Below are 12,531 nucleotides of genomic sequence, written 5' to 3' on the forward strand. Positions count from 1 at the left end.
GGCTCCCTATGCTGATCCATGCAGCTTTAACCTCAGTGCTAGACTACTACAACACACTCTGCTAGGGCTGCCTTTGCAGAGAAGCAGACATCATCAACAGAGATAGAACCCAACCGTTTGTCTGTTCACTACGGCTTGCAGATCTGATCCTGCTACACCTATCTGCTACCTGTTTGTTTCCAGGATCCATATCCTTAAAGGGCTGTTTTCCCCAAGATGAACCCATGTGCCTCTTCTGAGCCTCCCAGCCGTTCCTTCGGTCTGTGCCTCCACCCAAGACCAAGATCTGCCTCAGCCCCACCACAGACATTTTCCGCAGTGGCGCTGCCCCTTTAAAACTGCCTTCTGGAGTGTTTGGGGGAAGACCACCCTGGTGGTGTGGATTTCATGCTTAGATGCAGTTGCCCTGAGAGTTGATTGGTTCTTGTGTAAATCCTAGAAGGGGAGGTGAAACTGACAGAACCTTTGGGAGGCAAGGAGGAAATTCGCAAACCCTGTGGGGTGGGATCTTTGCTGGCTCTGTAGAGAAGGGGAATTGACAAAGCCTTCCGATCTCTTTTAAAATTCAGCTTGCCAGCTAACATTGCGACTCCCTTCACAGGTGCATCCTTGTCTAATTTGTCTCTTGTAACTTAGCTCCAAGTGAAAAAATAGATCACCCCTGCTCCTGATGGCATGTTACCTGGTTCGAAGCTATGCCCGAGGAAAAAGGGGGGGGGAACCCACCTCCAACCACTGCTTTTTGTAACTTAAATGAGATATTTCCAGTTTTGAATATTTCTTCCCAGAAAGCTGAGGCCACAACTTGACAGCACTTTTTAAAAATCAGCTTTCCTGCTAAGCATTTCCTGTAGGATGCTTACCAGAGAAGGACTTTCTCCCTTTCCCTTTGAAGACAACCCTCCCGCCCCGCCCCCCAGACTTCTAGAAAATTCAGAAATCTGGATGCTCTAACGTTTCATTCTGGTTGATCCTAATAAAAACCGTTCTGTGGCTTTAGCTTTGGATGAATGCAGGTGCCTGCAAGCTAGAAGAAAAGATTCTCTTTCACAAGGTACAGCATCAAACCGATTCGACTGAGAACTAAGCTTAAAAAGGTCTCATTCAAGGGTGGCAGCGTACACATGATAGACACACAGATGCGCACACAGGGCCTTTGGGGATGTAAATACACTTTAATCACTTCATTAACAAAAACATTGCGAAATTTGGGCTTATTTAAAAAGTTCCTATCACACAGTGAAGTTTGTGCATTAAACTTTAGTTATATAATTTAAGCATGAATTCACTGCGTAGTTAAGGGAAGAAAGACGAGAAGCGGGAAGCGGCCTGATGGTGCTATAGCAGCCTCCGTAGTGAAAACATTTCAACCCTGGGAACTTGGCAGGGATGTTTCTTCCAACACACTCATTTATTTAGGACACACTGATTAAAGTGGCAGACAAGAAGTACAGAGATTTTAAGTACTTTGGGAAAAAAAGATTTTTTCCTCCCTTGAAATAGCAAATCTACAAGATGTCCTTCCAAAGCTAAATGACCAGTTCCAGCTTTCCTCATACACAAAGAGCCAAGGTGAAAACCCAGTTCTTTTCATCTATATGGTTCTGATCAGCAAAGCCAAGCCAAGCTTTCCTCGATAGGATGGGGGGCGGGGAGGGGAAGCTTCCACCCAAAGTAGCCTCACATGGGGAGAAGGGAGTCTCTGCTTCCTCCTAGGGGACAGGCTTAGATCAGGAAAATGATGTCATCTGACATCATGATCTGGTTGTCATCTTGCATCTGGTCCAGCGCCACCTTGACTTCGGAAGACGAGAAGGGCTTCGGATTGTCCTGGTTAATAGACTTCATCACGTTCTTCAGACCCACAGACTGAGCATGAGTAGACTTGAACACCTCCAGAAGGGCAGCCTTGAATTCTTTCAGCCTACACAAGGAGGAACGTTAAAAATGGCAACATCCAGAAACCAGTGGGAGAACACTTCAATCTACCAGGACATTCCATCAAGGACTTAGGTTCAACAGAAACCTTTCAAAAACAAAATCCAAAGGAAGCTGCTGAATTCATATGTAAATTTGACTCAGACTTGGACTGAATAGAGACTATGAATGATTATCTTATTATCAGAAGTAACTGATTTCATTATAAGAAGCAAACTGATTGCATCTACTCCCCTCACTACCTATATATATCTGGCCAGTTTCTTCTTGCCCTCCATGCATCTGACAAAGAAAACTGTGGTTCTTGAAAGCTTATGCTACAATAAAGTTGGTTAGTCTTAAAGGTGCTACTGGACTCTTTCCGAAGAGGAAAAGACAGTGTTAGGGATCTATTCCACCTAGTCCACACATGAACACACGTGAAGCAGCCTTATACTGAATCAGACTTTCAGTTCATCAAGGTCAGCATTTCCTGCTCAGACTGGCAGCTGCTCTCCAGCCTCTCAAATGGAAGTCTTTCCCATCATCTCCTACTTGATTGTTGAGATGCCGGGGATTGAACTTGAGACCTTCTGCACAGCAAACAGAGGCTCTGCCACAGCCCCTCATCTCAGTACCTCATGTGCAGTTTTCTCCAGGTACAAAACAAGTGGGTCTTAGACAGACTGGACTCAAGTATTTTTTCAGTCATGTTAGAAATCCCAAGATACTACAAGCCTCCAGAGAGCTAGTAACAACCTAGTAGCTGGCTGTAGGAACCCCATCCTGAAAGATTCTGATCTTCTGGTTGAAAAGCGCAGCCATGAACCTGCTTTTAAAAAAACCAGCCTTTCTCCCCTGCAAGATACTCACCTCGATTCAGCCAACTTTGTTTTAGTCTCTCCAGTGCTTGAAGGATCAGGAGACTTGGGAGTGCGTGCCTGAACTGGAAACATCAAAGCAGAAAAAATAGAGTTAAACTGAGATGCAACTCATCCTCTGTTCATACAGCCTAAATAGTTTTTAAAAGCAGCATGCATCGGCATTCGAAACGGAACTTACGAGTTACCCATTCAAGTCCCATTTCAGCAATGAATTAACTGCTGCGTGCTTTGGGATCACACTGGCTACTGTTACACAATAGCAATCAGCCAGGATCGCCCACACCCTTAGGGTGCCCATAGATGGAGGCAAAAAATGAAGCCACAGGAGCGACGGCACAGTGCATACCTCCCGGCCTGAAGCCAGCTGCTTGCTGGTGGCAATGATGAGTAGCTGCAGGATAACTCCCAAGCAGCTGGCTGCAAACTGCACATGGCAAAAAAACGCAGCCAAGCTGGACCTGCTGGGCAGGGAAGCAACAGATAGGAATCCTTCTGACACCGTGACCACTGCATCAGACCCTGTCTTGTCTACTGTTCTTGACTGTTCCTTCTTGACTGTTCCTTGACTCTGCCTAGGTCATGCCCTCGGACCTGCCGGTGACTGACCTTTGGACCTCCAGATCTTGCTCTGGACCGACCCTCAGACCCGACTACTGAGGACTCTTGGCTGTGTGCCCTGGCCTCGGAATGGACCTCGACCACAGAGCTTAGACTGGCACCCGGGCCTGCCTCCCTCCAGACTCCGACGGCGCAGCCTGTGCTGCCCTGGCCCAGCCCCTGACAGAGCAGTTATCAAAGCAATGTTTTTTCTCACAGAGCACCTTTCAATCACAAAGCCATGAACTTCAAAAAACAACGATAAAAGTGGTCTGAATGTATTCAGGGAACACACAACTGTATACAATGACAGAGGTAATTTATGGAAAGAGAAAAAGTTTTGACTCTAGGAAATGTGGCTCAAAGATTCCCCATTTTTTGGATTCCACGAGCAGGTGGAATGCGCAGCCGAGAGAGGTCCATGGAAGAAATCTGTAGAATATGCTAGCAGCTGCAGAGGTGTAACACTTGCAACAAGCTTTAAAAAAAAGTTTTGCTGTGAATTATATATTCAAATTCCCTTCTGAGGGCTCAAGCAGATGAGGTGGAGGTCTCACTCCATCTTTACGGTGTCTATTTAAGACTCGTGCAGCCTGAGTTTGCCTCAGAGACACAAGGGGATAGAAAGGAAGACAGGGTTGAACCCTTCCACCTCTGCTGGGGTTTGCTACTCAAAACAAAGTCTGCCACTCTGCATTTCGAAGGAGGAAAGCCAGCATCGGTCAGGAAAAAATGCTTATCCTTTAGAAAGATTCATCTCTCTTACCCACAAGGCTCCAAAACAAATGACCCAAGACAGCAGCTAGCCTTCTGGTCTTTTTTGAGCCTTACGGCTCCTTCCACTAACCTGCCCAGTCAACTGTCTCCTGGCCCCACCCTTCTTGCTTCCAGGCACTGGCCACCTCACAAAATGAGGAGGAGAGAAGATGACCCTTTTTGTTGAGCAACTGATGCTGGAGTAACAGCTGTGATCTTGGCACATGAAACCTGCTGGCAGACTCCACACCACAACGGCACTGTTTACAAAAAGGTTGCTTGACTCCATTTGGTCTGCTACCCTGAGAAGGATCAGACTAACAGCTCACCCTCAGGCATTTCCTCTTCAGTGTCGCTGAAGTCATAGGGATCATGCGATTCCCCTTCGGCAGCCTTCTGATCACCAGAACGTGTCTTCCTTCTGAAGGAGAAGAAATTCATAGAAATATTGCCACCGTGCCTGTCTAGCTAGTGAAGGATACTGAATGGACATGGCATGGGGCAAAATAGGGAAGGCAAAGAATTCTGTGCTAGATATCCCTACTTAGGATAGAAACAGAGCCGCATACATTATACAATTTGCACAACAGGGTTCTTTGACACGTGTAAGGAAAAGCCCCCCCACCCCCCACCCCCCGGCTCCCAAATGTGTATGTTCAGCACTTTGGTTCAGGCTGTAAATCTGGGCAGGCCCAAGACCAAGCCTGTTTGTGCAAGTTTCTTGGCACGCTAGTTCTCTTGCCGTTCTCTGGAGAACTGGCCTTGGGAACCCCGGTGGAGCGCAGAGGCAATCAGTACTCCCCCATATTTCTCATAGGGTTACATTAGCACTGCCAATTAACTATCTAAGCCCTGCTTGACTCATGGATGGGTGGGCAGAAGTGGCTAGTCCTGAAAATGGCCATTTGATTCAATTGTGGTACATCTCTAGTTACTATCTGTCTACCAGCATGTGAGAGAGAGGCTCTTGCTGTCTTGCTACTCACCAAGATGCCTAGAGTCGCATGGCATAGAACAGACTCCTTTGCTAAAGCCATTGATAAGAACTGCCAGCCATGAAGCCAAGTCAGAGATTGCTTGTAGTATTTTGGTTAGTTGTATTTAGAAATAGCTACGCCGTTATTTGTTTTGTGCTTCCCTAAATGCTTTCTTGAAGAATGGTTCTGGCTCAGCATACACTCCTTATAATTGATGGTTGCTGTGGATTTTCCGGGCTGTATAGCCATGGTCTTGGCATTGTAATTCCTGACGTTTCGCCAGCAGCTGCCAGCAAAACGTCAGGAACTACAATGCCAAGACCATGGCTATACAGCCCAGAAAATCCACAACAACCATCATTCTCCAGCCATGAAAGCCTTCGACTCCTTATAATTTATCGTTAATAAACTACAAATATATATTTACCTGCCTTTGTCCAGAGTTAACTTGCTGAATGTGTGCACGCCCTCAGAGAGAACCTAGAGGCTGAAAAGCCTCAAAGCAATCAGACCAGACCCTGCTTTGCATCTCCCCACTTGAATTTCAGCCACTGCTGGCTCAAGAGCTCTCCAGCCTGCTCTGTGCTAGTCCTGGAAAAGATCCCTGCTCCTTCACCGAGGGTCCACTCCAGCCCAGTCTGATCTCAGCTGCCCACTGGAGACCTTGCGCCTTTCCCCTGGTAGGCCAGGTACAGAACAGGACACCTTGATATAACCTGGGCAGGTTTTCAAGGTCAGCTGCCTCTAGAAACATTGCACCAAGCTAGCCCCAGCTGGAGAAGGAGATGTTTTAAGTCAGAGGAAAATCTGCTTATACACTGAAACAGGATTTTTTCTCTCTCTCTCACTCACTCTCACACTCACTCTCACACTCACTCTCTCACACACACACACACACACACACAGAGGTTTGCCTTCCACCTCTTCTCTTTCGTGCTTACCTCTTTTTCTGCCTTGTTTCAGTTTCCTGTTCAGCTTCATCATCCGTTTCTTGGTCTGTATCATCTCTGGCTTGCTTCTTCCGCTTCTTTTCTTTTTCCAGAACCTTTGAAACAAGTCAGAAACCAAAGGATCTGTAACTAGGTCAGCCAGTCAGAAGGCTGCTTGGGTGCTGGAAAGGGAGTTCCGTCTCAAAGCATCGACCTGCTAACAACGTGGCATTTCGTACAGGAAGGAGGAACTCATCTGTGATGTTCTCAAGAAGTTTCGGCCTCCTAATCTTTCAGTTTGAGGAGGCTTAACCTACACACGTCCTGTATTTGGATTCACTCTGCAATTTCTTCGGGAATATTTTGCTGGAGAATCTCTGATGTTCCTTCACAAGAGAGCAGCACAACTGAAGGACAACAGACTACATGCCATTTCCATGCGCAGTGGGCTCAAGTCATACAGCTCAGTAGAGAGTCCTTCAGCTGTGGCGCTGCAAATGTGGATCATGCTACCACAGCTAAAGTGACAGCTCTCCAGATACCTATATACTAATTAATAACCAGCTAGGAAGCTGGTCACCCAACTATGAAGTGCCTCACAGTATGGGAACTGGGAGGGGGGGGGAGAGATTGCATCCTTAAGCATGTCACAGCAGGCCCAACACTTACACTCAAAAGATCCCAGAGAACTACTGGTGTGTTCTCCTCATTACTGGCATGGCCCGTTTGCACCAAGTTCTACATTGTTAGCAACAACCTACAATGAAGGTGAAGATCTACCAGCAAATGCTCAACTAAGGAAAAGCAGGATCCTACCTGCGAGCTCCCTCAGGGTAACAGAGCAGGAAGTCAGAGTGGGTGAAAGAAGGTGGCTTGTTCCATCTCCTACCCATTCATGGGGGTGTTTCTTTTGGTCTCACTGTACTATACACTTCTCACCAGTTTTCTGTCCCCCTGCTGCCCTGACCTGAATAGCAGTGGTGAGTCTGATTTCATCCGATCTCAGAAGTTGAGCAGGGTCAGCCTTGGTAACTGATTGGATGGGAGACCTCCAACAAAGACCAGGGCTGCAGAGGCAGGCAATGGCAAACCACTTCTGTTAAGTCTCTTGCTGTGAAAACCCCACCGGGGTTACCATAAGTCACCTGTGACTTCAGGGCACTCTACACCTCCACAAGTCCCTAGGCTAGGTCAACACACATGGTCTGGTGAAAGTACACAACGCCCAGATCACACCTGTTCACTTGATCCAGAGAGGAACCCCGGAAAATTACACTGTGTAGGTAGACCCTTAAAACAAGCAAGCAAGGGGGTAAGGTTGGTTCTAGGCTGGACCCCTTCTGCCTGTAGGTGGGGACGGTTCCTCTGGACCCTCCTCCTACCAAATAGTCTGCGCAGGCAAGACTTGTGACGGCCAGGGCCGGAATGTTTTTGGTGGTGGCCCCATCCCCATGGAAGAGGCTGCCAGCTGAGGGAAGGGCTCTTATGGAGTTCAGACGGCAGCATGAGGCTATACTGTTTATTCAGGCTTCCCCCTGACTTTCGTTTTAATGGGGTTATTGTTCTACTATGCCAGTTCTGGTTAGCTTTTAATCACCATATTTACTTAAAAGATGACACTCCCCCCAAGTGTAATATGATCTCCTTAAAAAAAAGTTATAAACAGGTTTTATCTTTACCACCATATATAACTGTAACTTGTACATGAATTTACGTTGACCCCCTATTTTTCTTCACAGTATTCTTGGTGGGCGGGGGGGGGGGGGGGAGGATATCCTAGTCTCTCTTTCAGGAAAATAGGATAGTATGATTTTATTGTAAACCACTTTCAGCACTGAGGAAAAATGGTATAGAATTACAGCAATAAACTAGAGTTTAATTTAACTAGAAGCTACAATGGGAGACTTCACATTTTTGTAAGTCAATGAAACTTTTCTTAATTGGCCATCACCAGACAAAGATACAACAAAGATACACCCATAAAAGATACAATCCAACTCCTTCTCTGCATCCTCTCCCCTTTGCAAGGCTTAGTTTAGGAAAACAAGGACCTCAACCCACCACCTGCCAATCTGCATACCTTTTTGAAGTAGGCAAATTGCACCAGATCCAAAGCCGCTCTGGCATCAATTTCATCTATTGTTTTGCACATCCGGGCTTTAGCATGTGCGGTGGAGAGTCGGATCAGCGTTTCCAGTGTACGGGCTGTGATAGGGCAAGTCTGGAAAACAGAAGGTGCATTTAAGTGGCCGAAGGACCCGAACCCGCCCCCCCCCCGGGCAAATGAAGCAAGTTCAGACATTCAAGTCTGATTTCCCAGAGCCGTGTGACTGCAGACACAAATCTTAATGCTGTGCTGTATGCTTTGTGGCCCAACAGGGATTAGAATCTGGTTTCCCATGCAGTAAGTACAAAATTGTAGGTGCTAGGCAGTGTTCAGGGAACACGTGTCTTGGGAGCTAATCAGTCAGCACAGCAACTCCTCCGAGGGAATGGCTTTTCTGTCTTGGAGACACATGAATCGGCCTTACGTTGAATCAGATTCTTGGCCCATCAAGGTCAGGATTGCCTACTCAGGCTAGCAATGACTCAAATCCAACACTGTTCCTTCAAGGCTCATTCACTTGAAGAAGCATGCTGGGGGCTGGGAGGGGGACAGGGAATTTGCCTTTCCCAAGCACAACTCCACTCACAGTGTCTGGAGTCCCAAGCCAGCATGTTTCTTCTGAGCCTCAGAGATAGTATGCAGTAACTAGCACCTTAGTCAGAAAGCCACTATTCAATAACTCACCCGAGCCACATCGGAGGTGGCCTCTTGCTGACCGCGGAGCTCAGAGTAGGACTTGGCTATGAAGGATGCCGCCTCCTCAGTCAACACCGGCTTCAGCATCTTGGCAAAAGTGATGTATTTCCTCATGAACTCCATGCTAACGACCTTCTCTCTGTCAGACAAATCAAAGCCATCAGGAGGGAGTCTCTCTCTGTATCAACATCCAGCATTGGGGTGGGAGGGCGTGGCATGTGCCCAGCCCCAGCTTGTATGCAGAGAGGAGAGACAACAGTGAACATCTCTGTACATCCCTCTTATCTTGGCACTGAATAATTGGGCTCTAAGGACAGCAAAAAGGCAGAATTATGGGGCCTAAGGAAAAGTTATACAGGGAAATTGTATCTTCATTTATACTCTACTTTTTCCCTGAGGGGAATCCAAAAAGACTTCTGTTTTATTCTTACAACAACCCTGTGAGGTAGGGTGGAGTGAGAGTGTGTGACTAGCCCAAAGTCACCTTGCAAGCTTCTATGACAGCATGGAGTTTCGAACCTGGGTCTTCCAGATCCTAGCCCGACTCTCTATCTCACACACACCTCTTTTGTACATCCACATGAACTCAAAAAGGGACACATTCAAATGAAACTGCCTTATATGAACCAGGCCACTGGTCCACCCAGGTCAGTATTGTCTGCTCAGACTGGCAGCCGCTCCCCAAGGTCTCAGGTAGAGTTCTTTCCCATCACCTACCACCTGATCCTTTTAGCTGGAGGTGCTGGGGATTGATCCTGGGACCTTTTGCATGCCAAGCAGAAGGTCTGCCACTCAGCCACAACGTGTCCCCATCACAGAACCCCCTTTAAGTATGTGGCAAAAAGGCATTTAGACATATGTATGGCACCCAATTCTTCACCCAATGCCAATTCTTCTAGAGAAACACTCCAGTGCTACATCCTCAAACTTTGTGGTGTGGGGACGCATCAACTCCATTGTTGAGCTTTGCATGCCACATATGTCCCAAGCTCAGTTCTTCGTCTTCACGTTAAAAGGTCAGGCTAAAGACCTGCAATTCTGGGCAGCCTCTGCTAGACTGGTCTCAAAAGGCCAGAGAAATTCAGCGTCACGGAGGCGCCTCTCCCGCAACCACCCTGTCTGGTGGCAGAGAAGGAAGGCAGGCATCGCTTGCCCAGAAAGGGAGAAAGAGATCACAGGCTTTCAGTTTAAGGCAGGAGGAGAATTAAGGTAGACATGATCAATTTCAAAAAGCTAGCAATGTTGTAGAGAGAAGGACATTTTTTCTTCCTTTCAAAATATTGGAACTTGGGATCACTTAATGACTGTGATCAGCAGCCATTTGGGAGGTATGTTTTAAACTTCTCACACACACATCATTCGTTTCTGGAATTCATCTGCCCCCCAAAAAGGTGACTATGGTCAGTGGCTCAGAAAGCTTTAAAAGAATTTTAAATTATTTATTATTATTAGCCATAAAAGTGAAAGGGAACCTCCATGTTAAGAAGCACTATAACTCCCAATTCCTGACAGCCGGGAACAGCTGATGCCCTCAGCTTATAAGAATCACCCCTCCTGTGAGCTGATACAAGACACACAATTGGCCACTGCTAGAAACTCAAAGTTGGGTTGAAATCTTCCCCTAGCAGAGCTGTCCTTACATTTTTTTTTGGTGTTCGTTTTCCATATAAACCAGGAAATTCTGGCAGTTTCAGATAAGAACCCGCATCCTGTAGGCACAAAGGAGCTTGTTTTTGGGCAGTTTCTATGAGTTGTGGTCAAACTAGCTTGCAAGTCATCTGGAGCTCTGCAGAAAAGGGGCTCGCTAGAACCCTCCGAGGAAGTGGAAGGAGAATGGAGGAATCACTTACTTCCGCCTCTTGGGCCCATGTAGAATATCGTCATGTTTTTCATATACCTGCAGCTCCTGCTCTTCCTCCTCTGCAAGGCCAGGGTCCTCTGTGGCCAGCCGATCGACTGAGCTGCCCAAAGGCATGACTGGCAGTATAAGGGAAAAGTTACTAGGATACATACAAACATCACTTAACCCAGAGGTCCCCAACATGGTGCCCGAGGGCACCACGGCTTCCCCATTCCTGGATTTTCTGGTTTGCCTCAGTCACCATCCAATACTCTAACTACTACACTATGCTGCCTCAGAAGGGTCTGAGGTCATTTGTTAAAGAGAAACTTTGGTATCAAGCTGAACTTATATAACAACTGGACAGCCAGTTTGGTGTAGTGGTTAAGAGCGTGGGACTCTAAAGTAGAGAACTGGGTTTGATTCCCCACTCCTCCACTTCAAGCCAGCTGGGTGACCTTGGGTCAGTCACAGCTTTTCAGAGCTCTCTCAGTCCCACTCACCTCACAGTGTGTTTGTTGTTGTGGGGATAGTAATAACACTAGCAACAAAGCCTGTTGTGGGAAAAAATACAACAAACTCTAGATAGGGGAGGGTGGGCAGGTCGGCATTCTCTCATCTCTCTGTCACTCTCATCTCTCAGTCACTGATCCCAGCTGGATGAAGGCAGGGGGAGGGGCGTGAATGGCCACTTCCTCTGTGCCTGATCACGGCCAAGTGAAAAGGCACTGCCACTTGTTCTGATCCTGATCCCACCTGGATGAAGGTGGGGTGCAGGCGTTGCCACCTTCTCCGCTCTTGATACCAGCTGGGTGAAGGGAGGAGGCAGGCATTGCCACCTTCTCCGCTCCTGATCCCACCTGGGTGAAGGTGGGGTGCAGGCGTTGCCACTTGCTCCACTCCTGATACCAGCTGGGTGAAGGGAGGAGGCAGGCGTTGCCACCTTCTCTGCTCCTGATCCCACCTGGGTGAAGGTGGGGTGCAGGCGTTGCCAGCTGCTCTGCTGCTGATCTTGGCTGGATGAAGGTGGGAGCAGGCATTGCCATCTGCTTTGCTTCTGATCTGAGCTGGGTGCAGATCAAACGGGCATTGCCCCCGGCTCTGTGCCTGATCCCAGCTGGGTAAAAGGTAGGTGGGCACTGCCACCTACAACGTGCTTCAGCTGGGTGAAGATGGGAGGCAGGCATTGCCCCCTGCCCCACTCCTGATCCCACCTGGGTGAAGGGGGGGGAGGCAGGCATTGCCCCCTGCTTTGTTCCTCATGCTACCTGGGTGAAGGCGGGGGGTGGGCACTGCCACCTGCTTTGCTTCTGATCCCACCTGGGTGAAGGCAGGGGACGGGCATTGCCACCTTCTCTGTTTTTCATACCACTCTTGATACCAGTCAAGAGGCAAGCACTATCCCCTGCTCTGCTCCTGATCCCAGCTGGGTGAAGGCAGGGGGCAAGCATTGCTGCCTGCTCTGCACTTGATCCTTGCCTGGGCCTCCTGCCGTGGCACACTCTCTGGAGGTCTGGCTGCCTCTTCTGGGCTTCCCTCCACAGCAGCGCCCTCTGGTGGCGCACCAGGGTAGGAAGTGAGTTGCCTTGAATATGCTTACCTTTTATATAGTAGGATACTATATAAATATAGTATAGTATAGTATAGTATAGTATATATTTATATAGTATAGTGCCGTACATATTTATATAGTATAGCATTTATTTAGATAGGATAGGATAGAGTAGCATACTTTGTAAACCGCTCTAGCGGGTGTTATGCCATCCTTAAGAGTGGCATATAAATCAAATGTTGTTATTATTGTTATTATTACTTCTTACTCTGCTCC

The 12,531-nt window shown here is 47.7% G+C and overlaps 1 protein-coding gene across 2 annotated transcripts in view; it reads right to left on the reverse strand.

The window, feature by feature from the left end:
• Window positions 1-1,163: 1,163 nt before the first annotated feature.
• The window catches only part of MCM3 (minichromosome maintenance complex component 3), a 30,230-nt gene continuing 18,862 nt past the window's right edge, over window positions 1,164-12,531 (reverse strand). For both annotated transcript variants that reach the window (XM_054977892.1, XM_054977901.1), the window contains 7 exons: window positions 10,714-10,840; window positions 8,852-9,002; window positions 8,141-8,281; window positions 6,073-6,176; window positions 4,484-4,575; window positions 2,791-2,863; window positions 1,164-1,924 (listed from right to left, as the gene is read on the reverse strand). In XM_054977892.1, the coding sequence (XP_054833867.1) occupies window positions 1,726-1,924; window positions 2,791-2,863; window positions 4,484-4,575; window positions 6,073-6,176; window positions 8,141-8,281; window positions 8,852-9,002; window positions 10,714-10,840 (887 nt within the window). In that variant the 3' untranslated portion in view covers window positions 1,164-1,725. The remainder of the gene's footprint in view (window positions 1,925-2,790; window positions 2,864-4,483; window positions 4,576-6,072; window positions 6,177-8,140; window positions 8,282-8,851; window positions 9,003-10,713; window positions 10,841-12,531) is intronic.

Source organism: Eublepharis macularius, chromosome 1, assembly GCF_028583425.1.
Source record: "Eublepharis macularius isolate TG4126 chromosome 1, MPM_Emac_v1.0, whole genome shotgun sequence".
In the NCBI taxonomy this organism is placed as follows: Eukaryota; Metazoa; Chordata; class Lepidosauria; order Squamata; family Eublepharidae; genus Eublepharis; species Eublepharis macularius.